The sequence below is a fragment of the Raphanus sativus genome, chromosome 6, assembly GCF_000801105.2.
Source record: "Raphanus sativus cultivar WK10039 chromosome 6, ASM80110v3, whole genome shotgun sequence".
Classification (NCBI taxonomy): Eukaryota; Viridiplantae; Streptophyta; class Magnoliopsida; order Brassicales; family Brassicaceae; genus Raphanus; species Raphanus sativus.
Window position 1 is genome coordinate 42721505 of NC_079516.1, and position 27993 is coordinate 42749497.

General features: G+C 36.3%; 5 protein-coding genes across 8 annotated transcripts; 1 reads left to right on the top strand and 4 right to left on the bottom strand.

Moving 5' to 3' along the window:
- Positions 1-4810: 4810 nt before the first annotated feature.
- LOC108808561 (cytochrome P450 705A22-like) lies at positions 4811-6766 on the bottom strand. Its single transcript, XM_056988060.1, has 2 exons — positions 5770-6766; positions 4811-5479 (listed from the first exon to the last, which is right to left on the bottom strand). Exons 1-2 carry the CDS (start codon positions 6745-6747, stop codon positions 4823-4825), a joined length of 1635 nt encoding a protein of 544 aa, XP_056844040.1. The 5' UTR covers positions 6748-6766; the 3' UTR covers positions 4811-4822.
- A 1888-nt stretch (positions 6767-8654) lies between these two features.
- LOC108833547 (probable purine permease 5) lies at positions 8655-10392 on the bottom strand. Its single transcript, XM_056990125.1, is given in 2 exon segments — positions 8655-9903; positions 10120-10392. Coding segments are annotated over 2 exon segments (1146 nt in total). The 5' UTR covers positions 10169-10392; the 3' UTR covers positions 8655-8806.
- Positions 10393-13726: 3334 nt separating this feature from the next.
- Positions 13727-16765, bottom strand: LOC108810841 (1,8-cineole synthase 1, chloroplastic). Of its 4 annotated transcripts, none has more exons than XM_018582918.2 (7): positions 16529-16765; positions 16309-16444; positions 15721-16096; positions 15408-15626; positions 15106-15244; positions 14774-15025; positions 13727-14103 (listed from the first exon to the last, which is right to left on the bottom strand). In XM_018582918.2, the coding sequence occupies exons 1-7, from the start codon at positions 16733-16735 to the stop codon at positions 13798-13800; spliced, it is 1635 nt and encodes a 544-aa protein (XP_018438420.1). In that variant the 5' UTR covers positions 16736-16765; the 3' UTR covers positions 13727-13797. The 4 variants fall into 4 exon arrangements, with proteins under 4 accessions (XP_018438420.1, XP_018438419.1, XP_056844369.1 ...); XM_018582917.2 differs by having other exon boundaries at positions 16183-16444; XM_056988389.1 differs by having other exon boundaries at positions 16183-16433; positions 16529-16660.
- A 4939-nt stretch (positions 16766-21704) lies between these two features.
- LOC108810842 (leucine aminopeptidase 1) lies at positions 21705-24224 on the top strand. The gene is made up of 9 exons (XM_056987613.1): positions 21705-21852; positions 21928-22339; positions 22432-22852; positions 22924-23050; positions 23139-23234; positions 23333-23410; positions 23478-23538; positions 23642-23829; positions 23941-24224. Exons 1-9 carry the CDS (start codon positions 21802-21804, stop codon positions 24070-24072), a joined length of 1566 nt encoding a protein of 521 aa, XP_056843593.1. The 5' UTR covers positions 21705-21801; the 3' UTR covers positions 24073-24224.
- Positions 24225-25735: 1511 nt separating this feature from the next.
- On the bottom strand, positions 25736-27874 carry LOC108810843 (cytochrome P450 71B6). The gene is made up of 2 exons (XM_018582920.2): positions 26900-27874; positions 25736-26473 (listed from the first exon to the last, which is right to left on the bottom strand). The coding sequence occupies exons 1-2, from the start codon at positions 27827-27829 to the stop codon at positions 25868-25870; spliced, it is 1536 nt and encodes a 511-aa protein (XP_018438422.1). The 5' UTR covers positions 27830-27874; the 3' UTR covers positions 25736-25867.
- Positions 27875-27993: the final 119 nt, after the last annotated feature.

Here is a 27993-nt window from a genome sequence, read left to right on the forward strand (position 1 = left end):
TGAGAATCCTCTGGACCTTTGGATAGAACTGAAATCCAGATATGATCACCATAGTACGGTGCTATTACCAAAGGCCCTATATGATTTGAGGGATCTAAAGACCCAAGACTATAAGTCTGGATGAGTATAACTCGGCTCTATTCATGATAGTCTCAAAGTTGAAACTGTGTGGAGAGACTATCACATATGCTGACATGTTAGAGAAGAAATTCTCTACATTCCACAAGCAATGCTTTGCTTCAGCAATAATTCCGAGAAATGGGTTCCTCCACATATGCAAATTTAATCTCTTGTTTGTTGCTTGCTAAGCAAAACAATGAGTTACTCATGAGGAATAGTGAGATGAGGCCTCCTGGATTTTAAGGCATTGCCTAAGGCACTTACGGCCACAGAGCCAAATGAAAGAGTCAAACCATGGCCATGTGAAAGGCCATGGAAGATGGCAAGGGTGTACATGGATATCACCCACAGCATTAGTCGAGGCCGAGGCCAAGGTTATCAACCTAGCCGTGGGTATAAGTCCGTGGGAATAAGTCCGATTTTAAAACCCAGGCCTCGACCAAATCTGCTTGCCATCAGTGTGGGATGAATAATCATTGGGCCAACCGATGTAAAACTCCCAAACACCTTATTGAACTCTACCAGGAGAGCATAAAAGGAAAGAACCCTATGACCCATTGGGTCCATCTAGATGGTGCGAATAATTTCGACCATGAGAATGATGATCAGCTTGAATACGAGACCTCATATTGCCTTAAAGAGGCCAATTAGATTTCGTCACCATTTTTACTTTGTCTTTGTTCTCTATAGTGGACCAAGCCACATTACATTAAGAGACAAAAGATATTTTATTCAAGGTCATGGCTAGTCCAACCTCATGATGCTTAAAGGCACACATCTAAAAATCTCAGATGCATTACATTCCACATAAATCAAAGTGGAATTTATCAAAGTTTCAAAGACATTCATATGAATGGTCTACATATTGAAACTATGGGCAAAGGAAAGAAAGAATTCCTTATGATTTATGAAAATGCCCAAGGCCAAAGGAAAGTCCTAGAGACTATGCCTACTATATCTATAGGCCTTCTTTGAGCCAAGATAAATATGATTGTGGGTTAATACCCCAAATTACTTTCCAAAGAGTTCAGAGAAGCCTTTAACATATGGCACGACATGCTCGGCTATCCAGGCTTTACTCTTGAACTCAACTGGACATTCCTTGAAAGAAAGGAAAAGAAGTCCGACCAAGGCATTGCCTAAAAGGCATTATATTCACCCTATAAGACCCATTGAATTAAGAAGAGAATATGGTTTCCAACTATGGGCAAAAAAGGGAATAAGATTACCTAAATTAAAATCGCCTAAGTGGTCGAGACTACATTCTCTATTGATCTAACGATCAATATGATAATAGGCAAATAGCCAGGGCAATCATAATCATGTTTGATTGACCCACGAAAATTATCACTTAGATGGCATTTCCATACTTAGCCATCTGAATTATGATGCAGAGATTTAAAAGGGCACAAAAGCTATCCCATAAGATCTCACGTTTGTGCAATTTATATCTATGCACAAGGGAATTTATTGTCCCAAGCACTACGAATTAGAGTATGTTCATGAGGGGGAGAGGTAAAATCCCATGATACATGACCATACTAAAATCCGTGAAACATGGTCCACAACCATATTACATATTGGTTGAATTTATGATATTATGACCATTACCTATAAGGTTCAAAATCTAAAAAGTCCATATGCTTGGGGACATCATGAGTTATAAAAGATTAACTTGCATCAGGCCATAGATATTATATCAGGCCATATAAGTGATAATAAATATTCCCACCTCAGACTAATACGGGTCATGAGTCCAGACATATATCATATTAAGATATTATGAATAAATCCACCACAAATATATGTGCCATCTAAGATCATATTATCTTAGAATCTCATAAGGAGGATTGGGAATATATATGTTGGATATATATTATGAATATACTTTCTCCATAAGTTTAAAAGAAACCTTGAGCCAAAATGGGTGATTTAATCATAGGCCAAGGAACAAGGATTACATAGAGTTTATGAAATCCCAAGGATTACATAGAGTTTATGAATCCCAATATCCAACATTTGAAAGGAGAAGTAGTAAGCTGGTAAAGAATGGTATCAACCATCATTGTCTTGGCAAAGATCCTCGGACTAGAGAAAGATTTATAGACGTCCATATGCTACAATGATAGCAAAATAAAATGCCAGACACATTGACCCGAGAAAGAATGACTATGTCATCCCAGCTTAGCACTACACGGTTTTGATGTCTTAAAGACACAACCAAGTTGCTACAGAGTCTAATATAAGACCAAATATATGTTCCAAAAGGAACCTCGGAAATCAAAGAAAGGTGCAAAAGAAACCGAGGTCATATATTTTCCAGACAAGCCCGGGATGGCTATGGCTGAGGTGCCTACTAATGTGGTTCGGGACGCTGAGCCTCTTGGTACCGAGGGCATACCCATTGACTATGATGAGATCTCAATTAATTATTTGATGTCTGGAAATGGAAGGAAACCATATATATATATATATAAATGTGTCGACACAATACATTCATAGAAAAAGCGCGAATATGTAGCACATGAATAATGAATCGAGGATCATGAACCCACGCAAGAGTACTCATAATAATGAATAAAGAAAGAAAGAAACGTGGGGTTTCTAAAGTGACAGATAAAGGCGTATTGAATTGGCCATGAATATGTAAACGCCATATGATGCCCAGTGAATAGATGAATCCTGAAAGAAGGATAAATTGTGAGACAGACCAAGGGAAGTCTATATAATCCAAAGTGGTGGATAATACTACATATGTCACTACATATAATGTCTGGAAGAAATTCAAAAGATGTAGTATGTTATATATGACTCACTGGATGATAATAATATTATTGGTACCTAAAAGGTTTACCAAAATATACTGAGCTCAGAATCATAAGATGAGAAAAGAAGTTCTCATGAACAGCATTTTCCTAAAGCTGTCCATGGACTGAATTAAATTGCTACATGTAAGCAAATAAAAGGGTTCTATAAGAACAATTCAAATCAGTCCATAGAGGAATTTTAAAATCCTTGTGTTATACTAACCAGCCTAAGATAGGTTAAATGGTTATTCATCAAACCTTAGAAAGGTTATAGACCATCACCACAAATTAGCCAAATTTTGGTAATACTTATGGTTGGTCAAAATTCTCAGCATGAACCAACCAAGCTGTGGTATGAATGAATAAGCTATCATAAAGATAAGCTATAAGATCAAAGTTCATATTTGAACAAAAGGTGTAGGACCGCATTATGTGTCCATATGCGACCAAACGGGTCCGACCATATTATAAGATTTGGTCCATGATAAAGCTGTAGATCATGGATGTCATTAGACATAAATTTGAGGATCAATTAGATCAATTCTATGTCATGATCGTGTCAGGCCTAGATCAGTCCAATCGTCCATATATATATATGTGTACGAATTGCCGGCACACTAAGACTGCAAAATGTCTTAGATCGATCATAGATAAACTATGGATATAAGGATCATGATCTAACAGACATGACCTATGTATAAATTGCCTATGGCAAATAATATTATACTCATAAAGCTAAGGCATGTCCATAAGTCCTAAAGAGCTAAGTAGCTCATACTTGATATAATGATGATCCATATTATATAAAGGATCTAAAGTACTAGCCAGCCAATATTATGGAAAGGCATATAAAAGTGATTTGGTCAAGGACCATAATCAAACGACCAGAGTATAAAACAGTACATTTTATCTAAAGTACTAAAGTGGTCGATATCAAAGTGGTACATTTTCTAAAAGTACCATCAGGATTCTGAGAGACATGATATGTCCGAACAATACAAGATTGTTCAAGTAAGAATCCATGAACATCTATTCAGCAAGTGATGTTCAAATGAGGGAGAGTAGTATGTGTTGTACTCTTTTTCCTTAACTATGGTTTTATCCCAATGAGTTTTCCTAGTAAGGTTTTAATGAGGCAACATTAAGCATATTATGAACTCATATGGTTATGGCATCCAAGGGGGAGTGTTATAAACCATTGTGTGGATGCACCATAACCAAGTACTTAACCAAGTACTAGACAAGTCCAACAAGTACAAGAGGAAGTGCAAGGAGGTTTACATCCGGTCTACATCGGTTCATCTACAAACCGGACCGAGATCAGAAGACTCAGTCAACCTTGGAGTAATCACCATGACCAAGTCTTCTCTATGACATCAATGTAGTCAATGTAATCAATGTGTTGATTTTATTCCTTGTAAAGCATTTGTAAACCCTTGTATCAAACCACTATATATTGTGGTGTTGGCTAATGAGAAATAGACACAACATTCCTCACAAATCACTCTCCACATTCTCTTTAGTTTATAACAAGAGTCAGATTGAGATGAATTAAGAGAAGAGAAAGGAGACAGACATAGCAGTGAACGCAATCTTGATTTACCCTCTTGCTCTAGTTTATTGTCTTCTACGCTCTGTTGTAGTCTCTTGGTCATTGATTCTTATGTAAACCTAAAGCCATAACAACATCACTTGTTGAATGGTTATTATATTCTTTTTAATGTAGTGGAATGAATTTGGGATCATAAGTTCTTCTACGAGACAGACAGCTTCAAATAGATTAAAATGTTGGTAAAAAAGATGTCACGATTTAGAAAAATATAATATAGAAATACAATTGTAGAAATAAAAGCAAAAGCTTGGAATATAATAACAGCAACAATGATCTTCTAAATTTACAAATCCATAATCTGCATATTGGTAGCTAAAGGGTTTAGAGTTCGAGGAAGAGGAATGCACTCAAGGGGATGAGCCAAATCCAAGGAGAAATTTAATCCAGGAGCCTCTTCCATGTCAACCTCATTTCCACTTTTGATTTTCCAGTCAAAGCATTGTACCATCACACCTATTGCGGTTCCTACTATGATAGAAGCTACATTTGATCCAGGACATCTCCTTCTTCCGCCTCCAAAAGGGAGGAACTTCATTGCATGCTCTCTTCTCTCCTCCTCTTGCAATGATCCTGAAGAAGCTAGGAACCTCTCTGGCTTGAACTTGTTAGGATCTTCCCAATAATCAGGATCTCTCATCACAGCATAAGCATTAATAACAAGTGTTGTACCCTTGGCTATGTAGAACCCTCCGACAGTACAATCTTGCTGAAATTCTCTTGGCAAGACGGGCCCCACTGGGTGCAATCTAAGAGTTTCATTGATGACAGCTTGCAAGTAAGGAAGTTTCGGTAGATCAGTTTCTTGAACCAACCTTTCTTTCCCCACCACGGAATATATTTCTTCTCTAATTCTCTTAAGAATATTAGGGTTGTTGATGATTTCTGCCATTGCCCAATGTGTAGTTGAAGCAGTGAAGGCCCCAGCTCCACAGAAAAGCTCCTGCATTTGTAGATTTTTTATTTAAAGTATATTGGTGTTTGTTAGGCCATGTTTATTATAAGGTTTTTAGGATTGGATTCTTAGGGTAATATAAGAACTGTCTCTTAACTTTAATTAAGAAAAACTAAGAACCGTCTCTTAAATATCTTATTTAAGGGACGATTCTTAGTTTTTATTAGTTAAGTTAAGAGACGATTGTTATATTACGTTAAGACTTCCACTATAAGAACCATGCAATAAATGTACCCATAGGATTCTGGAAGAAAAAGGTCTTTTTCATATTAATTTACCGCGAGAAACGCCTTGATATTTTTCCTAGTAATCTTATACTCCGCGTTCTCGCCTCGATAAGCTGCCAAGAATGCATCCATACATTCAGTACCTTGGTGCTCTTCAGATTTCTCTTCTTCGTATTTCACAATAATACTTTCCAACAGCTCCTCAAATCTATGTGAAACATCCATTATATTCTTTTTTAGTAGTGAGATCCCAAGCTTCTGAAGCAGCAGCTTATGAAATAAAAATTCATGTGCCAATGCACTGAACTCGACACAAAGTTGAGAGACTTTCGTGGCATCATTATTATCCTTGGGAAAACTACTTCCAACGCTCATCTTTCCGAAGGTGCTGGTAACAAGTCTTAACGCTTCCTCACCGATATCCACGCTCTGTTTCTTCTTCGCCATATCCAACAAATTTTTATAGAACCGCTCTAGCTCAAACTCACGAACGCCACGTGACCGGTCCAGCGCCTGGGTCCCAAGCAGATTAGTCACCATGAGCTTCTTCATGAACCTCCAGTAATCTCCATGAGGAGCTCTGAAGACGCCAAATGATCCAAGAATTATGCACTCATCGATGGCAATATCACCACGATAGGAGACGTTGATGTCCTGGGCCTTGAAAATCTCGTGGATAATCGAGGCAGAGGAAACTATAACGATGGGGAAGTTGACGATGCGGAGAGAAAGGAAAGGCCCGTACATGGATGAGATTTTCTGAAAAGTCGTGTGCATTGGGGACAATAAGAGAAGAAAATCTTTTAAGGAGATATTTTTGTAAAACTCTTTGTTGAAGATTCTTTGGCGAAAACTTTCACCAAAAAAGAAAGCTAAGATTAGGTGAAGATAACCGATGATCGGAAGAGAAGGAGGACTCGGAGGCAGATCATTCTTTGGTTTCTTGAAGAAGAAGGCAAAGAGAAAGAGTGTTGAGAAGAAGAATAGGAGAGCGAAGATGAAACAACTTTGAAAACAAAAACTGATCATTGCTGAAATTGTTTCTCTATACAGCCGATGAGGGGGAATGAATGCCTTGAAAGATTTATATTAGAAGGTGAAATAATGGAGTTTTGGAATATAAAATAAAATAGTATTTTTCAAAAGTTGCTTATTAACGAGACTTGTAACAATTTAATTGTTCATGTGGAAGAGTCGTATGTCTTACGGGTATTTTCCAAGTTTTGTGTTGATTTATGTGTGTTTTAGGCTGTCAATAGTGTTGCGAGGAAGTTTGTGCAGCCTGTTATGAAGTGTGAATCCAAGCAAAGTGTGGTTCAAGTCCTCATAATAATATTTGAAATGCTTTAGTACCCTTAATAAAAAAAACTAGATTATATTTGTCAATATATAATACCTATAAATTAAAAATGAATTTCATTAATTTGATTAGTTATTATCTAAAAAAATTCTATGTTATGTTATCCAAAAATATTTTACATCAGAATATTTAAAAATTATTATAATTTATGTATGTAGTTTTATGTATATATGAATGTTTTCAACTTTACTTTACGTAATAAAACTACTATTGATTGCTGAACCTATAAATTCTTAGGGGATGAATCAAAGAAAAACTCGCTCTATATTGCATCGCCATAGTAGTAGCCACTTATATTAATGTTGGTAATACATTTCTATCATCCAATATCTGATGTAAGACCATTTCCATCATTTCCAATGCTGCATTATTTTGAGGGAAAACATCAAAAATTGAGGAAATGCCTTCTCTAATAGTACATCACTTTGAAGAAAGAATTGAGAATATGAATAGTATCCCTCAATTTTAAGGGAACAATATTCACAACCCTATTTTTACTATTGAACTTTTCCTTTACAAATTGATCCTTAAACTTTTATATAATTTTACTTTATATCTGAAAAGATTAATTATTTGTATTTTATACTTTATCAAAATTAATAGCACTGTCATTAATACAATTATAAGGTCATATAAATCATTGTTTTTTTTTTTCATATAAATCATTGTTTATGCTTTTAAAAACTAAATTTATGTATAAAATAAGGATTTTGGGTAAAATTTGTAAGTTTTTAAAATACATAGCATTATTAAAATTAATAATAAGTATTAATAATTGAATATACTTGGAATATTTTATTTTGAAGGAAAAAAATGAAGGTAACCGTTGGAACAAAACTCAAACTCATATTGAGTTTACATCATTATGAGGAAAAAATTGATGACAACTATTAGAGATGTCGTAAGTATTAAAAATAAGATGCCGAGTTGGACGTAAAAAACTATCTTTTGTAGTGTTGGAATATAAGATGCCGAGTTAGATGTAAAAAAAATTGAAGATGTAGATTTGTACAGATGTTCCCGAAGTTTATTAAGATTATTTCCAATTTAACTCTATTTTTACTCTAAAGTATAGTAACTATATAATATAGTTAACGTTTGCTCCAGTTGTAAAAAAAAAGAACGATAGAACAAAAAAAAACTTACGCTATATTTGGAGTAAACATATTTTTTACTCTATAATACAGTGGAAAATATAGTACTATTAGAACATTTTTACTCTAAATTCTATTTTAGAATGAAAAATAGAGTGAAGTTGGAGATGTCTTAACACACTTAACATAGTGTTTTCATCTATATCTAATATTTTTGAGCCGTTTGTTTAGGTTAAATTTTATTTTGTCTGAGCCTTTAAACTTTAAATCTCTAGGACAGAAGAATATTTCTGAACCCCAGTTAATCTCTTAAATCTAATTATGCAGATTTTTTATCATCAAACCGAAGTCTAATCAATGAAAATAACATCTACAATCTGAAAGTCTGCAAAATCTTTTTTCACTCAAAAGATTCATTTTTCGTTTCTTTTCTTAATAGTCGTTTGATCTGTTTCCTTGGTTGATCCAAGTTATTATATATATATGGGTTTGTTTGCTTCTCATAGAACTTGTTCCACGAAGAGATCATCAGATCCATCAGCATACAACTTTAGTAGCCGCAATATAATCATATATATTACATGAATCATCAGATCACACTCTTAGGAATAGAAACAGAGGAATAGGCTGCAAACTAGGACGAAGAGGAAGCTTGTTGAGTACTTGGGGTTGGGCTCGTGCTCCCGTAGATGTAAGAGCTGAAACCCCAAAACGTCAAGACCAAAGACAGAATCTTAAACCCACTCATCGGATCACGCAACAGTATCACAGCCGCTACACTAGTGATGGGCACCCTCACAGCGTTAAGCACTCCCGCCATGACCGTGGACGCAAGAAACAACACAGCGGTGGCCCCGAGAACACCCAGCTGAAACGTGACCGCGCTCCAGACAAGAACCCGAACGTACCGAGACTCCCCGCCTTGGAAACTCTCGGCTTCTCGAGCCATCCCTCGTAGATCTCCGCTCGCAACCATCCCGAGAGTCGTAAACGCGAACGCCGCCAACGAAACCATCACCTGCTGCTCCAAGGCCACGTGGAAGAACCTCCTCCCCAGCAGCTTCACGAACACGAGCTCAGATAAGGCGAAAATGAGCCCGTGAAGCGCGGAACCCATCACGTCCCAAAAGAAACCTGCAAAGTACTGGCGGTTGCTGACGTAATCGTACCGGTCGGAGCTAGAATCAAGCGCTATTATAGCCATAGCGCCTGTTATTATCACAATGGAGTTAACAACGGAAGCGTTCATGGGGTTCTTGACGATGAGGTAGCCGAAAAAAGCAGAGAAGGCGAGAGAAGAAGAGGCCAGAAGAGAGGAGGTGGATGCAGGGAGGTAGGCGTAGGCGTAAGCGTACATAAGGTTATCCGCAGCACTCAAGAAACCGAGCACTATTTAAGAGAGAACGAGGTTTGTGGTGAGAGGCGTCGGTTTGATCTTTTTAAAGATGTATAGAGGAAGTAAAATGATACAAGTGATTGGCCATCCAGCGACGGCGACCCAAGAGATGATCCATTTGCTCTGGCCACCGTTTGAGAAGTAAAGACGTGAGAGTAGACTAGAAGCAGGGAAGGCTGTGAGCATCGACGCACCGCTGAGAGCCAGGAGGATCCAGTGCGAGAGGGGCTTTGATTCGTAAGCTTCTTGTGTCGATTTCTTGACGTTTGAAAGCCAGTTTGAGTATGAAAACGAAGCAGATGGGCGCTGCTCTGTTGTTTCATCCATTAGGAGTCCTGAAAACATATTCAATTATTAAAAAATCAAAACTTTATTCAATTTTCTCGAATGGGTTTGGACCAAAACCGATAAAGATCAAAACTTTATTCAATTTTCGCGAATGGGTTTGGACCAAAACCGAAAAAAGATCAAAGCTTTATCAGATTCTGATGAGTTTATAATCTTAGCTCTAACTGACTGATAATGGTTTGAGATTTAAGAGATTTACTTACTGACTGAGAGTAATGACTCTGGATTATCTTCTTCTTTCAAAGTTGTCATTTATCAAAAACCTCTCGTCGTCTTTTTTATGAGTGTTTTTTCCTTTCAGATCGCAATGATTTCCGGTGAAGAGAGTAGCTGGGCCGGGCGGTAGGGATCATGAGCTTTGAGGAGTTCGCAGATCCTTAGCCGTCGGATTGGCAAATCTAAACTATTAGCGGCTGAGATAATATTGTATTTTTTTTTCATATTTCCAATGATAGTGACCATTGACCGAATGTTTGCCAAAGGTTTATTTGCTATGGTTGTTGATATGATACTACTAGGATTGGCCCGCTCTACGGGTGAGATGTAAGAAAAAAATAATATTTAGTTTCATCTCAATTTATGAAAATTATTCTAATATATTTATTATTTATTTTTGTTATTTTTATTAAAAGTTATATGTTTATCTAGATAGCGAATAAATTTCATTTTTATTATGTAATTATTTTATATTTTCCAATACTTATATTATTCTTATAATTTTCTACGTCCGGAGTTTTTCTTAAGTAATTTTTTCTTAAGTTTGATTATATCATAATTGTACAGTGTAGAAAATGATCCGTAAATGCTAGCTCTAGGGTTGTTCTAGGTTACGCCTGGGAAATTTTTATATTTATATTTATTTCTATCATTTTACTTTATTTCAATAATATTATGTATATATTTACATTTATTATTAAAATATAAATTACTAATTTTTTTTAAAAAATGAACTCTTATTTTGTTAATTTTTGGTCAAGCAGAATATGTAGATTGTTTTAATATAACTTTGAAATTTCATTTTTAATGAAAAAATATTTTAACCAAATCACTTATTTTAAAATTTTGTGAATTAAAAAAATGAATTAAAACCAAAACGACTCAGATTGTCTCGTTATTGACATGAAACACACATGCAAGCATTTGCCTCTGCTATTATAAACAAATCAAGAAGTTCATAAGTTTTATTTGAACCAAGATAATAATCATGAAAGTCATCCAAAGTCCAAACAATTGCAGACATTAGGGTACTTATTTTTGATAACACATATTTGTTCCATCATCTTGAATTCGGTTTTCCAATCATTTATCGTAGTACCTATTTTAAAAACATTTTTTTAACTTCACAAATAAAATTATTGTACTACGTTGATACATATGGGCTGTGTTTACGTTTGTATTCTGGACCGCAAAAGTTAATCTTAGAGTTGCACTAAGCCTAATTATAATTTAATTCTGTTAAGTCGGTTAAAAATAGAACGGAAGATTTTTTAGATTAGGTTTAATAATTTAACTGTCTTCTTCACATCCACGACTCATCCATAGCTCTTCGGCGATAGAACAGACACACAGTCATTGACCAAGAAAACTAAAAAACTTCGCACATCTCTCTAGTCTCCGGCGATGGAGCGCTTCACACTTCACTCTCTCTCTCTCTCCACCACCGCTTCATTCTTCCACCACCATCCCTCATGCCTGTCTCTCCTCCGCGGTATCTCATCGAGATCTCCGCCACCGACCATCACTCTCCTTTCTCTTCCCACTATCCGATCTCACTCCGTTCAGCCTCTCACCTTCCCGCTCCTCAAACCAATCTCTCGCTTCTCCACAACACGGATCGCCGCCATACCACGCGACGACGCTGCTCCTCCTCCACCACCTTCTGAATCACGTCATGTTCCCCCCCTGATTAATAAGTATGAGATATAAGAAATAGGAAGAGGAGATGGGTTAAAAGGGAGGAATATAACCTCTATTTATACAGATCATGTCACCGTCTCCAAGATTGAAAGGACGATTTGAAGACATCGTGGTGGAGGCAATAAATTGGATTTATGAGTGAGTTATTAATCACGCCGTTTCAGGTCGTGAGAAGAAGTGCAGAGGTCATCGGATCGCCGCCGCATGAAGAGGAGACCCGAACTGCTCGTCATCGATCCAGTTGTATTAGGGTTAGAGGCTACTGCAACTGAAGGACCGTGAGGCGACACAATCTCGGAGGCCCAAACACACCAAATAAACGATTCAAGCCCAAATGTTCGTCGAATAAATGAAACGGTGCGTCAAAGGCACCTGACGTGTCGCCTCCATGTTGATCGACTTTGTGACATGGAATCTGACGTGGCATCACCAGGAGGGAGGAAACTCTACTTTATATAAATAGATAGATTTTAAAGGACGTTTTTGTCTTAGAAGTGACGTGGAGAATCTCTCTCCTTTCTCTCTCTTTCCAATTTCTGATAATTAGATCACCCGCATCAAGGGGTTTACGGTGGGGTTCGTGCGATTTTCAAGAAAAAGAAATAATATAATACTGCTATTTTGATGAACTCGTATCACAAAGGTTTGTGGTTATGAACCCGTATCACATGTATTTTTCGTGGTTATAAACTCGTATCACATGTATTGTTCGTTGATTTATTTATTTAGAAAAAAAATAAATAAAAAATTATAAAACTTATCTTGGGAATCAAAAATGGAGAGTTCACCAATGTGAGTGCTTTTAGGGCATCTCTAACCCAACTCCATTTTTTACTCTAAAATAGAGTAAAAGTGAGTATGGAGTAACATATGCTCCAACCCAACTCCATATCTCACTCCATTTTAAAGTTTACTCCATAAATGGAGTAATCTATTTTTTGTTTGTTCATAACTCCATTATGTAGTGAAAATGGAGTAGGGTTGGATTAATTTTACTCCATATTTACTTTTACTCCATTTTGGAGAAAAAAATGGAATTTTATATTGGAGATGCTTTAGGATTACTTAGGATTTCAAAGAATTTTCGTTACTTTTTTTTTTTTGGTAAAGTAGAATGTTCGTTAGTTTCTTTCAATTGAAATATTTTCGTCATTGCTGACTTGTAATTTGTCTGTGTTGATCTTTACAAGACTGTCTAGCCTCTAAAATATCATCCCTTCGTCATTTATCTTTTTTTAGTCTTCCAATTTCCATATCACCTAAATAGAGTCATACACCTAAATACCATCCCTTCTTTGTATATTAACTTTAATCACTCTTGTTTTTTCATACATGAAACTATTGTTTTTTTCTACAAACTTCTCAACTATTTGTGCAAATGTGATAAGTTAAGGTTTTTTTTAATTAAATAATTATATTTTGATCCACGTTCCATGGAATATTTTAAATATTTTTTTAGAAATGTTAAAATGATAATTTCATTCTATTTTCAAACTTGTCTCGTTTAAAACCAATCTCATTTAAATTTCAAACTCTATTTGTACCCATTTTAAATTTAATATTTATTAAATTTAATTAGATATTGAATCAATGATAATTACTTTGGCTGGTTTAAACCTTATAAATTTTATTTAAAACATTTGAATAAAATTTCAAAATTATTTTAAAACCTTTTGAAAATTATTTGAAGTATATTCGAAAGAATTCCCTCCGAAAAACAGACCACATTACTAATATATTTTTTTATTTTAAGTTAGTAAAACTAAAATGCTAAGTTTCTTCAGTTTCAAAAAAAAAATGCTACGTTTCTACTGTCCCAAGTTCTACGACACTCTACAACAACATGATGATTATGTGGCTGGAGAGAGACACCTACTATTGAGTAAGCAAATCTGAAGAAAAGCGCTCAGAAAATTCGAGAATCATTCACCCATAAAAACACAATATTTAATGTAATATGTAGGTTAGTCTAAGGGAATGGGATTAACTAATATAGACAAAACACGATCAACAGTCTTTGCTTTGTCCGGAGAGCCGTGGCCATCACCGTATTGATACATACATTGCGACGTGCGTGCCAGGTTTATTGCAGCTTCCACAAAACCCCGAGGAAGGAACGACGAGTCATGTGAAATTATCTCGTAATTCATCTCATCCCATGTTTTGCTGATCATTTCCTGCACGTACACACGTGGCTTTTTTTCCGAAGCTCTCGCCTCATTCATGTAACATTGGACCGATTTGAGAACGTCACCTCTTTTCAATTCATCCTACATCGATCAATAGACGAACTCATATTATACCAGACAAACCTTTTATTTTTTTTCTTCTTATTTTCATATATGTAGTTAATATAATTCTTTGCTCTTTTCATATTATCTTATATATTGCTAAAATGTTGACCTCTAATTTATTTTTGCTTTATTTTTGTAAGAAGGGTATTTGACCTCTCATTTATTATTACTCCATCGGTATCATTATAAGTGATGTTTAAGGTTTTAGCACATAGATTAAGAAAATATTAACTTTTATAAAATTTACATTGGTTATATACAAATATCATTAAATGAGAATAGTTCAACCAATAAGAAAAAAATAGCATTTTGTAATTGGTCACAAAATTCAAATGTTATTAAATTCTACATAGAATAGTGAGAACATCAATTATTTTGGAACAAAAGAAAATTCTGTAAACACCACTTAATGTGATATAGAGGGAGTATCATTTAGTTTATGGATAAACCAGAGAAGCAGATAGTTAAGTTCATATATAGTTTCATAAATTATTATCACGATTTAACTTGTCTAATAGGTAGGATATGAATCACTCAAGTCAATATAAATAAAATCGTTAGAAATGTTGTGATCTTCCACGCTCGTAAATTTTTAAATAATAGTGTACATGCAAATAATTAAATAAGTAGAGAAACAATTACTTACCGGTGAAGTTCCAAGGTCGTTGGCTAGGCGTAATACGATTGCAGAGCACCGGACGACATGATGTTGGTGTCGGGACAAAGTCTCCAAGACCTGACTAGAGATTTGGTCGGAAAAGACGCAGTAAAAGTGGGCTAATGAAGTTGGGGCCGATATTGAAATCCAAGCATTTTGCATGTACTCTTCAACACTTGGTTTGTGTTTCCTTTTGTGCCACTTTGCTTCAACTAGATATGCTTTACATAAATCTCCCCACTCATTTTAAGATGATTAAAAGCATTAATTAGAATTTTATCATAAAACCGATAACTATAAACTCTGATAATTATACTTACCGACTTTTTTAGGAAAGGGATCACATTAATATTTTTATCTTTGAGAATATCACGTCCAATGCTATTTATTTCATTGTATAATACAAGATAACACAGCTTCATGTACTCGGGAAGTTCATCAAGCCGATTTACATCCCAACTGTAACACGCACAAACAGTCAAACACATATACATATAGATAAATAACTTCTAACCCACGATATTTGCATTGTATATGTAGGCCTATGTATATGTTTCCATTAAAATTCTGTGGTTTTAATAATTTTTAAAATAAACCAAGAGAGAAGAAAATGAGTGGTTACTTTTCAACGATGTCAGTGAATCGTTGAAGTTCATCAAGAGTGCCATAGACATCGTAGATGTCATCGATGGTTGTAATAAGTGCATTTATTTTAGTCATTTTTCGTCGAACGTATCCAAAATGAGGCTCTTGGATTTGTCCAACAGTCCAAAAATAATTTTCTACTATTCTGTCTCTTGCAAAGTGCAGTTGATTACTCAAGCCCGTCTCCTCCCACCAGCTTCACACCACATATAAACAGTGTAGAAAAGAAAGAATCTGCATATTTTATTTTGTTGTGAATAAAATATATTTCTTATTTTAATAAATATTACCTTGAGAGGTATTTGAGTTCTTCTTGATGAACAGCTTGTACGATATTGAAATCGATCTTGGCGAATTCAATCAAGACATCGTGTTTGCTGTACGCATCTATGTACCGTCTTGTTTCTAGCCTTTTCATTCTCCAATGGTACGGCATCTCTAGTGCTTCAACGGCCATCTCAAGGACATTTACATCGTAAATATTGTGATCAGGGCTATCTATGATTTTTCTTAGTTGTTGGTTTGCATAAGCCCTAATGACTTTATGCAATTTAGTATCCAATTTTGTTGCAAGATAGGATGCTTCGTATACAGAGATGAGACCTCTTATATCACCACTCTCGAACGTACCATCTTCTATTTTGCTGATGAACACATCAAATATGCCTGAAAGAAACGTAGTTAACATGCATAGAATTTTAAATACATAAATTAGAATTTCCTGATATGAGGAATATAACTATTGTACTAACCTTCTGAGACATTGAAACCATGTTCTCTAAGTAGTCGAAATTTGAGTGCGGTAGCATGTAAATTTTCTTTGCCACATTCTCTTAAACTATTATGATAAAAATCCGTTAAAATTTTGTGAATCTTACTCTCAAAATGATATGAGACCCCGAGTCTCTGTAATTTGTCGACTAGCTCCAATTGCTCAAGAGGAGTCGTCGTCTCATCAAGCACCTTCCTCACCTTTTCTTTTAGAAAATCTCTATCTCTCACACTGTTTGCTCTCTATTTGGGTCGTATTAGTATGTTAGCTTAGCAAATTCGATCGTATATATACATATATATTAGGATACACAGAAATACACGTACCACATATATATTCTCGAGCGAAAGAAGGAATTCATGGTTCCAACGAGAAGGCTGATAGTTGGCTGAGCCTCGAAGAGTGTCAGCAATCGCAGTGACCGTTTTGGTCGTCACTGATGTCCGTGCCAAACGCCGAGGACTTCGAGAAGTGGGGGAAAGACTAAGAACACTGTGATAAATATGAGTCGAGCCAATACATAAAGTAGCCATTGAAATTATATACTAGCGTGGCTGATAATTTGATGACTGCACTCGAGTCAGGCTTATATAGGTAGGGCTAGGCTTCATGTGTGATAAATATTCGTTCGTGTGATAGGAGATGTTAGTGTATAAGAGATATAGTTTATTTTTTTACCACGATATAGTACTTTTCTACATCCCAGATATACTTATTTTGTTTTTTTTCAATATATAAATTGCAGATATAGATATGATTTTAGGTAAAAAAATAAGAAATCTGAAACTTAATGGATGTGTGTTGAAGAAACGTCAACGTTAATCAATTAAATGCAAATTCATTTTGCACGAGACCAAAAGATCTGGGACTAATAAGTATATAGAGTAAGTTCATACTTAGACGTACCTATGTAATTTATTTTTTGTCAATTACGTACCTATATAATAGAAAAGTAGAGAAAACGTAATAATACAAATGGGGCAAAATGCGTATAACTCTCAAACGTTGTGTGGCTCTTATATGTGAAAAGTGTTATGGGGTTAGCCTCTAAAGTAGGGGTGGGCACGGAGCGGATATCCGGAATTTTAAGGATATCCGTGATCCGATCCGTGCCTTACGAATATTCGATTTTTCGATCCGATCCGATCCGTAATTTTTCGGATATCTGGAACATCGGATATCCGCGAATATCTGAATTTTTTCCGGATATCTGATTCGATCCGTAAAAAATAATAAAAAATTAAAAAATAAAGAAAAATAAAAGAAAAAGAAGAAAATCTGAAATAAAATAATAATATTTCATTATTTTTTTAATAAAAAATTACATACTTTCAAATTTTTTAATAACTAAATAATTAATTTAGTGAATAAAAACATTATAAAACTTATATAAAGATATATAAGTATGTATATTATATAATTTTATAAACATGTATACATATATATGTATATAACGGATCGGATCGGATATCCGTTTCTAAAAATATTAGTATTTGTGATTTGTTTCGTCTTTGACGGATATTGGATTTTAGTATTTGCTTCGATTCGTTAAGTTACGGATATTCGGATTTTTCGGATCGGATCGGAACGAATAACGGATCGAATCAAAATTTACGGATATTTTGCCCACTTCTACTCTAAAGGTATGTGTGATCTTCGTGCTATTGCCTGTTTTGCTGTCATATGCTCGCCACCAAAACATGGTCCCCCAGGACCCCCATCAGTCGCATGAGAAACATATTACCATTTCAAATTTCTGATCAGAATCAAATTCAAATAAAATACCTTTTTTTGTGCAACTATAAAATACCTTTATTAAATACAAATTGTCACCGGATGTCATGATATAGCCAGTACGCATATCACAATAAAGTACTGGTTTTAAATAATATTGTCACCGGAAGGGTTGAGGTCTATTTCTTTTTCAAAAAAAAAGGTTGAGGTCTATTACATTCTTCATTACCAAGAGTACATACTGGTATTAGTTTTTCCTTATTTGTATTGGTGTATTCTTGTAAATTGTAATACGTATTCTATGTCGTTCGACCAGATTTGGTCATGAATTCATCTAGAGAGTAATCAACTCTAAAATAATAATAATGATATAGATGTTCGTTTATGTTGTAAGTAACCGGATATCATTCTCTATATACGGATACATAAACTATAGCTAAACACCCTAGTATTCTTTTTAAATTTCGAAAAAAAGTTACCAATTGTCACATTGGAATAGTTTCACTCTTTTTGCTCCACAAACCAACTTGTTCACAACTAGCTATCAGCAGATCTATATCTCCTTACTCTTTGGTATTGGCTGGATTTTCTATATTTGGGGATATGATCATACGCTAAGCCTGGAAATTTTTGGAAATCTGAACTGAACATGAATAAAAAAATCCAAATATGTATATGATCAAGCTGTAAAACTACCGTTATGGATTAAGGGGGTATAATATCAAATTTTTTACACCTACAACACTTTTCCATTACATCTACGGACATTTTTCCACGTTCCAATTACACTATAAGACACTTAATGTTTGAGACACACTTTTTCTTGTCCCATTGTCTTTATGGTTTCCAATATATGAGCCATTTTTTTATTATATGAATTTCTCTCATTTTCTTATTTAACTTTATTATTTTTATTCTATTTTATGTTTTCATTTTTATCACAAACTCTTAAATAACATAAATAATTTTCACAGTAAATTATATATAAAATTCTCTATTTCTTAAGATTTATTTTCATATATATATTTATTATATATTAACTTATAAACAAAATTAAATGTAGACGTAAATACCAAAGCGTGGATAATAGAAATATAGACTAGTTGTGAACATTAAACACAAAAGTCTTTGAATGATACTTTTAAGAACTTGGTTCTCACCATAGTTTTCAGGAAGGAAAAACCTACTAACCATGTTTCCATGATTACTTCCACCTTTACTGAAACCGCCGACGCCACCACCACGATCGAGTTACAGTTCCAACTTGCTTACGTCTTTTCTCTCGAACCGCTGTACGCCGATCTGTAGGAGACTTCCTCCGTAACCACATCCAATTCAACTAGCTCTCGTCTCCAATAAAACAGCTCGATCACAGCTACTTATCCATTGGAGCTCGATATAGTTATTTTATTGATGATCGAGAACTAATTGCGTTGGATTGAATGTGATTACGAAGAAAGTCTTCGGCATATTGGTGTACAACGAATACAAAGATGAGACTTTTAGTGAATGTGATTACGAAGAAAGTCTTTCCCGATATTTTTCATTTCAATAAGATTAGAGAGTTACATAACATATAACATTAAAATATAAATCATATACTCTTTCCATTTTAAAATAATACATATTTTGGAGTATTCACATTTTTAAGAAAACATGTAAAATTTTGACAATAAATGTATGATTTTCCTGTTTAGTTATTTTTGTGAATTTTTAACCAATCAAAATTTTATTGACTGTGTTTGAAGTTTACAATTTTTTATTATTACATGCATTGAAATTTTAAAATATAGATCTTTTAAAAATATTTTTTTTTCTAAAACATGGATCGAGAAGATATTTAAAACATTTCTGATAAATCTGTGTTCTATCTATCTTATTAAAACAGAAACATTCTGTTGGACCTAACATTTATTTTGTAAGTTTTTAAATTAAATACACATTTATACTTTATAATTAAACATATATTAAGTCACTAATGTTCATTTCTTTATAGTACTATCCATGTTTCCAAACAATATACTTATTTCTTTATACTACTATCAATGTTTCCAAACAATATATTTTTTATACTACTATCAATGTTTCCAAACAATACAATAACTAATCTTAGTTATTTTATATCTATCATTTTCTCTTTAAAATTTTGTAGAAACGTCATAATTTCATAAATTGCAAAATAGTAAACTTTAAAATTTCGATTATAAGATTACAAATTATGAAACTATTACAATTTAAATCCAATTAGATTACATATCGGTCATCCATCAGTTTAATCGGTTAGTCGAAGGGTTTTAGTGATTTTTTAATATGAATATTTTAAAAACATAAATTGAATTGTCAGATCTCCGGATTAACCGGTATAATTACAATCGGGTTGAATTTAAAAATACTGATTTAAATGCAAAAATATTTTAAATACACACTCTTTAAAAATAACCAAAATATTTGTTAAATTATTAGTGAAATTTTTCATCGTAAAATATCCCGCGCTTCAAAAGCGCGGATCAAAATCTAGTATTTATTAAAATGAAAAGCTACCCGTCAAAGTCTAGTTCAGTTTCTTTATGAAGACAAACATGATCCTGCAATTTCAATCCTGCAAAAGCGATGCACTTCCAATGCATGGGCTTCACAACTCAACTGGGCCACGTTGTTATGGTTGGGCTTTGTGAGATCGATGGGCGTATTTCATTCGTCAGGTATTTTGCTTACCTCAGAAGATGATTTTATTGTTACGGCACGAAGAAATAATTAGAGAACAAGAGCACATCGATAGATACAAACCAAAGCTTTCAAAAATCGATATCATTTATTTGTATTTTTTTTTCTTTTCATGTTCTTGTTTTCCCTTTCTTTCGGTTACATGAACTTTTATGTTGGTCTTCTTTGATTATCTAACACTTGTCTCCAGTGATAAACAAAACTGAGAATAGTCTACAAGGGATTATTAAAAACCATAACCGAAGATAGAATCATGTCCATAAGCCATCCGATGATTTTTTTTTTTTGGTCAACAGCCATCCGATGATCAATTTGATTTTTATGTTCTTTAAAAAATAAAAACTTAAGATGTCTGCGGCTGCCGTAAATTAAAAAAATCGATACTTCGATTAGACCGTTGTTGACAAAACAAATTGAAAAGAAACAAAAATGATTATCAGTTATCGACTAGGCTCCATGTTTGACTAGTATACGAATAGTTGAACTGGTTTTTGTAACGCAGCTTCTAAAATGATGTATAGAAGAAAAAAGAAGTATCACCTCACACATAAGAATAGAAAAAAGAAGTATAACATTTTATTATTTATTATTTATTTTCGAGTTTCAACTGGTTTAGTTGTAGCAAAACTATAGCTAAACTCTAGTCAAAATCATTCTGATTCGGTTTATTTGGTTGTGGGTTGGAGTTATGTTTAGTTCAGTAAAAAGTTAATCACCTAGACATGATATTTGTGCTCAAAAAAAAAAACTACACATGATATCCAATAAAACTTAAAATTTTGATGATTGTGTAGCAAAAAAAGCTAAACACTACAAGAATGGTGACCCAATACCTAATGGACTAATGGTAATACAATAAAATTTAAAATTTCAATTATTTACATGAAATCCAATAAAATTTAAAATTTTAGTGATTGTTCAGCAAAAATGCCAAACATTGAAAGCATTCTTATTGAAGATGTCTCTCACAAATATGTTAAATAAATTATTATAAGTAACTAGATTAGATATACCAAAATGATAAAAAAAAAATGGTATGGACAGCTTCTCCTTTATATAAATACACGATTGGTAATTTACTCTGATCACTCTCATCGCTTCTCATTTCCATTTTATTCGTCTTCGTCAATCATCACACCTCATGGCTCACTCTCTCGGCCTCACTCAACCCAAATCCACTCACCATCCCAAGGTTCGGTTCGTCTCTCTCAACTTCACTCTAACATTTGATCCGTTGACTTGACTCTTTATGTCTGTTTCGGCGCAGATCTCGTTCTCCGCGACGGAGACCGACGTAACCGAGTGGAAAGGAGACTTACTCGTCGTCGGCGCGACGGAGAAAGACTTGACCAAGGACGCAGCCTCGAAGAAGTTCGAGAACCCGATCTTGAACAAGCTCGACGCTCACCTGAGTGGACTCTTATCCTTAGTCTCCTCCGAAGAGGATTTCACCGGTAAACCGGGCCAGTCAACGGTTCTTAGACTTCCCGGTTTAGGGTCGAAACGGATCGGTTTGATCGGTTTAGGAAAGTCCTCTTCTTTTTTTTCTCCGGCGTCTTTTCAGGGCCTCGGTGAAGCTGTTGCCACGGTTGCTAAAGCTTCTCAGTCTAGCAGCGTCGCCGTCGCTCTTGCCTCCTCCCCCACTGATAAGCTTGGCTCTGCATCAGCTTTAGCTTCAGGTAAACGTAAAGTTCGAGTCTTTGATTGTGGAATATTTACGGAAGCTTGAGTCTTTTTTATTATTATTATTATTATTGGTGTGGATGGATAGGGGTAGTGCTTGGATTGTTTGAAGACTGTAGGTTTAAATCTGAGTCAAAGAAACCGTCTTTGAGCTCTGTTGATCTCATTGGATTTGGAACTGGACCTGAGCTAGAGAAGAGGCTCAAGTTTGCTGAAGATGTTTCTTACGGTGTCATTTTCGGGAGAGAGCTCATTAACTCTCCTGCCAATGTCCTCACTCCCGCTGTGCTTGCTGAGGAAGCAGCAAAAGTGGCTTCTACTTATAGCGATGTGTTCACTGCAAACATCTTGAACGAGGAGCAGTGCAGGGAGTTGAAGATGGGTTCTTATCTGGCTGTTGCTGCTGCTTCGGCTAATCCTCCTTTCTTCATCCACCTTGTCTATAGACCTCCGGGTGGCGATGTTAAGACCAAACTTGCTCTTGTTGGAAAAGGATTGACCTTTGACAGGTTAATCACTCTTGAGCATATGCTTTTGTATTGGTGATGGTACTGATCTTTTAGTGGTTGTTGATTTACAGTGGTGGCTACAACATTAAGGCTGGACCTGGCTCCTCTATTGAGCTCATGAAATTCGACATGGGTGGTTCGGCTGCTGTTCTTGGTGCTGCGAAAGCCATTGGTGAGATTAAGCCTCCTGGTGTTGAGGTAAGCTTCCCCCCTTTCACATTTTTTCGAAGGTAGAGTGTTTTTTTTGTTTGTTAACGCAACTAACCAATTGGTCTTCCACAACCAGGTTCATTTCATCGTTGCAGCATGTGAGAATATGATTAGTGGAACTGGAATGAGACCTGGTGATGTCATCACCGCCTCAAACGGAAAGACCATTGAGGTAATCAGATGATTTTTTTTTTGTTAATTCAGGTTTGAGACTCTTGCTGTTTATCTATATCCTATGGCGATGCTAAGTGTTGGTAATGGTGTTTTCAGGTCAACAACACAGATGCTGAGGGTCGTCTAACACTTGCTGATGCTCTAGTCTATGCTTGTAACCAGGGCGTTGACAAGGTATGTTCTTTGCTTTGTTGATAAAATAAGCTTGTTTCTGTTTAAAACGTGAATTTTAACATTGCAGATTGTTGACCTGGCTACATTGACTGGGGCATGCGTTATTGCTCTTGGAACATCAATGGCTGGTATATAGCTAAATAATCCTAAGGAAACCCATGCATTGGGACCATTTGATCTATATGAAGATTGGTGGCTCATGATGGTTGTTTGGTGTTTTTCACTTGGCAGGAATTTACACACCTAATGATGAGCTTGCGACGGAGGTGATTGCTGCATCAGAGAGGAGTGGAGAGAAGCTGTGGAGGATGCCATTAGAGGAGAGCTATTGGGAGATGATGAAGTCTGGATGTGCTGATATGGTCAACACAGGCGGGCGTGCAGGAGGCTCCATCACCGCAGCTCTCTTCTTGAAACAGGTGAAAAAGCAAATACTATTTTTGAAGACTATATATAACATGTTATTATTGATATAAAAATAATGGTGAAAAATGACAAAAGAATCTGCTAATTGTAATTGTTTCTCTCAGTTTGTGAGCGAGAAGGTGCAATGGATGCATATAGACATGGCCGGACCGGTGTGGAACGAGAAGAAGAAGTCTGGGACTGGGTTTGGTGTTGCGACGCTTGTCGAATGGGTGCAGACGAATTCTTCTGCGTAGATGTAACCTGGAGGATGAGATAAACAGAGAGTGACCGCTGGTTTTATAATAATGTGTCGAAAGTTATTGTGTTTTAAATGTTTTTTAATTTTTACTTTTTGAACAGTAAATTTATCATATGTTGAATAAAGGGGTCACTTTGCTTTGTCGTTCGAAGATGCTGTCTGAAATTTCTTCACTTCTGAATATTCAACATTTGTCCTCACTCAAGGAAATCCTTAAATTATTGTGCCGCAGTTATGGGAAAAAACAAGATAGACTTGAAAATAAAATACAAAATAATTAATTATTGAAGATATTTTTTTACAAATGTTTTTTTTTCCGTCTAAGAATTTATTGATTATAGGCAAAAGCCTAAAAGGCCAAGCCTAAACAAACTAAAAATTACAACAACAGACATAAGCTCAAACTAAAGGCAAACTAAAAAAACTGAAAGGCCCACAAGGAGCCCAAGGCCAACACGTCTCCAAACCAAGCTAATGTGTTGAAGCCAAAAAAACACGCGTCACGTACGCATCAAACCGCACCGCCTCGAAACACCCACGCCGGAAACCTAGCCGGCGGTTCACCACTACCCCGTAGCACACCGGAGACGAACAGGTACACAAACCTCCGTCCTTTGAACCGGCTTCAAGACTTCACCGAACCAAACAAATCACTCGCCACCGGAATCAACCAGCACTCGTCCACGACCACCACCACTGACAATCCACTTCCAACGACTGTATTGGACGTATCGGATAATCAATAGCACCAACCTTGAAATTCAGATAGCATCAATCGATAAGAATCGAGAGATCTCATCTAAACTCATACTCCTCACTTCATAGAAACCACCTCCAATTTAAATCAATCATTCATCCGGAGAGAAGATCGATCACGATAGAACTGAACAAAACCGGCGGATCTCAGGAACCCGGGAAGAAACCTCAGAGAAATACCATCAACGCTGCCGATACGATACCATCTACCAGGCCGGATGGTTTCACCTAGGGAAGCGCAAACACCACCGGAGTCAAAAGCCAGCTACACGATGTCATGGTGATCACCGTATACCGGAATCCATGTTTACAGCTAGAAAGGAGAAGAAGAAGAAGGAAACCACTACAATTCTCATCTTTCTCTTAAAAGAGAGAAGAGAGAATCTACCATTCCCTCTCTCTTTATTTTTTTTACAAATGTATGTGTAGTAGGTAGCCCTCAACTTAAAATATCCAAAAAAACGTGGCGGTCTCTTCTTTCATTTTTATTTGGATTATTCTGATTAACCAGAATTTTCTATGTAAATAGTTTTTCTTTTTTGCTTACGGTTTCCAATTGAATTGACTTTCTCTAGGTTCCAATTTAGTCTAGGGTTCTCCAACTATTACTGAAATTTGCATGTTTTCTTTTATTAGGTTTTTGCATGTTGTATCCGAGTTGTAACCGATTGTTCTTCATGTGCTTTTACTTTGTGCAACTATCTTTTGTTTCATGTGTTTATAGTCTGTTTAATCTGTGTTGAGTAATTTTTTCGCTGTTCAGAGGTAGGCATCTTTACATGCTAAGACAGAGCTTCCAGTTTCCTTTAAAGCCGCAAATGGTGTTTGGATTTGGACATACTCATCATTTGTCTGCCTTATTGACTTTTCATCTAATGAAAACACTGCTCACAAGAAAAAAGTAGCAGTCAACTTAACTCCTTGGCCACTTTATTTGAACTTTCTGTTGACAGTACAAGATCCTAAAACAAACAAACAAACAAACTTGATTGGCCATTATTCTTTGCAAAGCAAACTGCTTGTTTCCCAGACTCTTAAGACACGCGGTTAATAACATTAACAGGAACAAGATGAAGAGGATGCTTCCTGTGGCTAGTGAGACCAGGCGCTTCATCAACACTCACTTCCTCCGTCACTTTCCAATCAAAATGGTACAAAAGATTCGCCAAAGTGAACTCCACCGTACTCAATCCCATATACATCGCCGGACAACCTCTCCGTCCACTCCCAAACGGCAACAACTCATAACTCGTCCCTTTAGTTTCAACATTGCTATCCAAAAATCTCTCCGGGATAAACTCATCAGGATCCTTCCACACATCAGGGCTACGTCCAATAGCCCATGTGTTAACATGAATCCGTGTTCCAGGGTATATGTCATAGCCCTTGATCTTGAATCTCGACATTGCCTCTCTTGGAATCAGGATTGGACTCGGTGCATGTAACCTCCAAGTCTCCTTGATCACCATTTTCATGTACTCTAGGCCTTCGAGATCCTCGTATGTCACTTTTCCCTTGTCTCCTACACGCTCACGTATCTCGGTTTGTACTTTCTTCATCACCCTTGGGTGTCTTGCAATCTCAGCCATTGTCCAATCCATTGTTATTGCAGATGTGTCTATGCCTGCTACAAATAAATCCTGAAATGAAAATAATAAAAATTCTCCAATGATCTCAGTTCTTCAACATCCAAAAACTTGGTATGGATTTTCAAACCCTGTTCATTAATCTCATTAAAGTAGCTTCAGTTTTTTGGTTGATTAGCTCAGTTCATTCATGGTTAGGTTTTGATTGGATTTTAACCAAAATCCAAAATATCTAAAACCTGAAAACTATCCAAAATATCTGAAAAGGTTTAAAAACAACTTCAAAGTCTGATGAAAACTATCAAAACTACATATAAAGTATCTGAAATATTCCAATTAACAAAATATTCTGATATAAAACGATAAAATTCTCCAAATATACTCTAAAGTTTCCCAATTTACCGAAGTTAAGTAGAACTAAGTAAACACGTTTAGCTAAATGTTTTGTGCTCTATGAACTGAATTTTTACTGAGACTTACCATAAGAATAGCTCTGATGTGTTTATCAGTGATCCGCGTAGACCCGAGTTTGGTTTCTTGACTCTGTAGCTTGAGCAACACGTCAATAAGATCTTCACGCTCATCTCCCCCAGTCTTCTTCTTCTTCTCTCGATGATCCTCAATAGCTTTCTGGTAAAACGTGTCCAGAGCTCGAAAGCTCTTCCTCCTGCTACCCTCAAGCCCCGAGACCCGATCAACGACCCACCCAAACACCGGAAAAATATCCTCCGCCGCGAACTTCCCGATCACCCTGTTCGCCTCCGTGAAGATCTCGAGAAACCTCTCGTTGTCCATCCCGCTCCCGACGAAACTCAGCCCGAAGGCCATCCGACAGGTGAAGCTGGCCACGTACTTGGCCAGCTTCGCCGTCAGATCCACCGGGGATCCGGAGGCGGCCGAGCCGGATAGCGAGTCCGCTAACCGGCTCAGCTCCTCCTCCCTTATGGCGCGGAACGAGTTGGCGCGTTTGACGGAGAAGAGCTCGAGGACGCAGAGCTTGCGGACGTCTCTGTAGTAGCCTCCCCACTGGGTGAAGCCTAGGCCGAGGCCGTCGTAGAAGAAGCTCTTGGTGATGGAGAGGTTGGGGCGGGTGCAGCAGTCGGAGTCGTGGGCTTTCAGGACTTCCTCCGCCGTCTCCGGGGAGTGGACGACCACCGTGCGGACGCTTCCGAGGTAGACGGTGATGACGGGGCCGTGTTTGAGGGAGAGATCTCTGAGGGTGCGGTGGGGGAGGTTTCCGAGCTGGTGGATGTTTCCTAGGATGGGTAGCTTTGGTGGGCCTGGCGGGAGGTTCTTGTAGGAGGGGAGGAGATAGGTTTTGAAGATGATGAGGAGTGGAGGAAGTAGAAGGAGAAGAAGAAGCCATGGAAACATCTCAGTGGAGGTGGAGAAGAAGGAGAGAAGCGTCATTTTGTTGTGTTATCGTCTTGTTCGTTTGAAAGGTATGTGAGCGTACAGAAGATGAAACTTTATTATAATATTATTATATGGTTTAATTTAATTACGTTTTGTTTGTGAGAACTTCCAACCACACATGTTCAGATTTGGGATTTGATTCATGTAGGACCAGATCT

Bases quoted from the DNA above. Each gene is read 5' to 3' on its own strand.
- LOC108808561 (XM_056988060.1), bottom strand. From the start codon at position 6,747: ATGATCAGTTTTTGTTTTCAAAGTTGTTTCATCTTCGCTCTCCTATTC. The intron at 5,480-5,769 runs GTAAATTAATAT...CTACAAATGCAG, and splicing joins ATATCAAGGCGTTTCTCGCG to GAGCTTTTCTGTGGAGCTGG.
- LOC108810841 (XM_018582917.2), bottom strand. From the start codon at position 16,735: ATGGCTACTTTATGTATTGGCTCGACTCATATTTATCACAGTGTTCTT. The intron at 16,445-16,528 runs GTACGTGTATTT...CGACCCAAATAG, and splicing joins CGCTCGAGAATATATATGTG to AGAGCAAACAGTGTGAGAGA. The intron at 15,026-15,105 runs GTAAGTATAATT...TCTTAAAATGAG, and splicing joins TCCCTTTCCTAAAAAAGTCG to TGGGGAGATTTATGTAAAGC.
- LOC108810842 (XM_056987613.1), top strand. From the start codon at position 21,802: ATGGCTCACTCTCTCGGCCTCACTCAACCCAAATCCACTCACCATCCC. The intron at 22,340-22,431 runs GTAAACGTAAAG...GTGGATGGATAG, and splicing joins TGCATCAGCTTTAGCTTCAG to GGGTAGTGCTTGGATTGTTT. The intron at 22,853-22,923 runs GTTAATCACTCT...GTTGATTTACAG, and splicing joins AAAGGATTGACCTTTGACAG to TGGTGGCTACAACATTAAGG.
- LOC108810843 (XM_018582920.2), bottom strand. From the start codon at position 27,829: ATGACGCTTCTCTCCTTCTTCTCCACCTCCACTGAGATGTTTCCATGG. The intron at 26,474-26,899 runs GTAAGTCTCAGT...TTTTCATTTCAG, and splicing joins ACATCAGAGCTATTCTTATG to GATTTATTTGTAGCAGGCAT.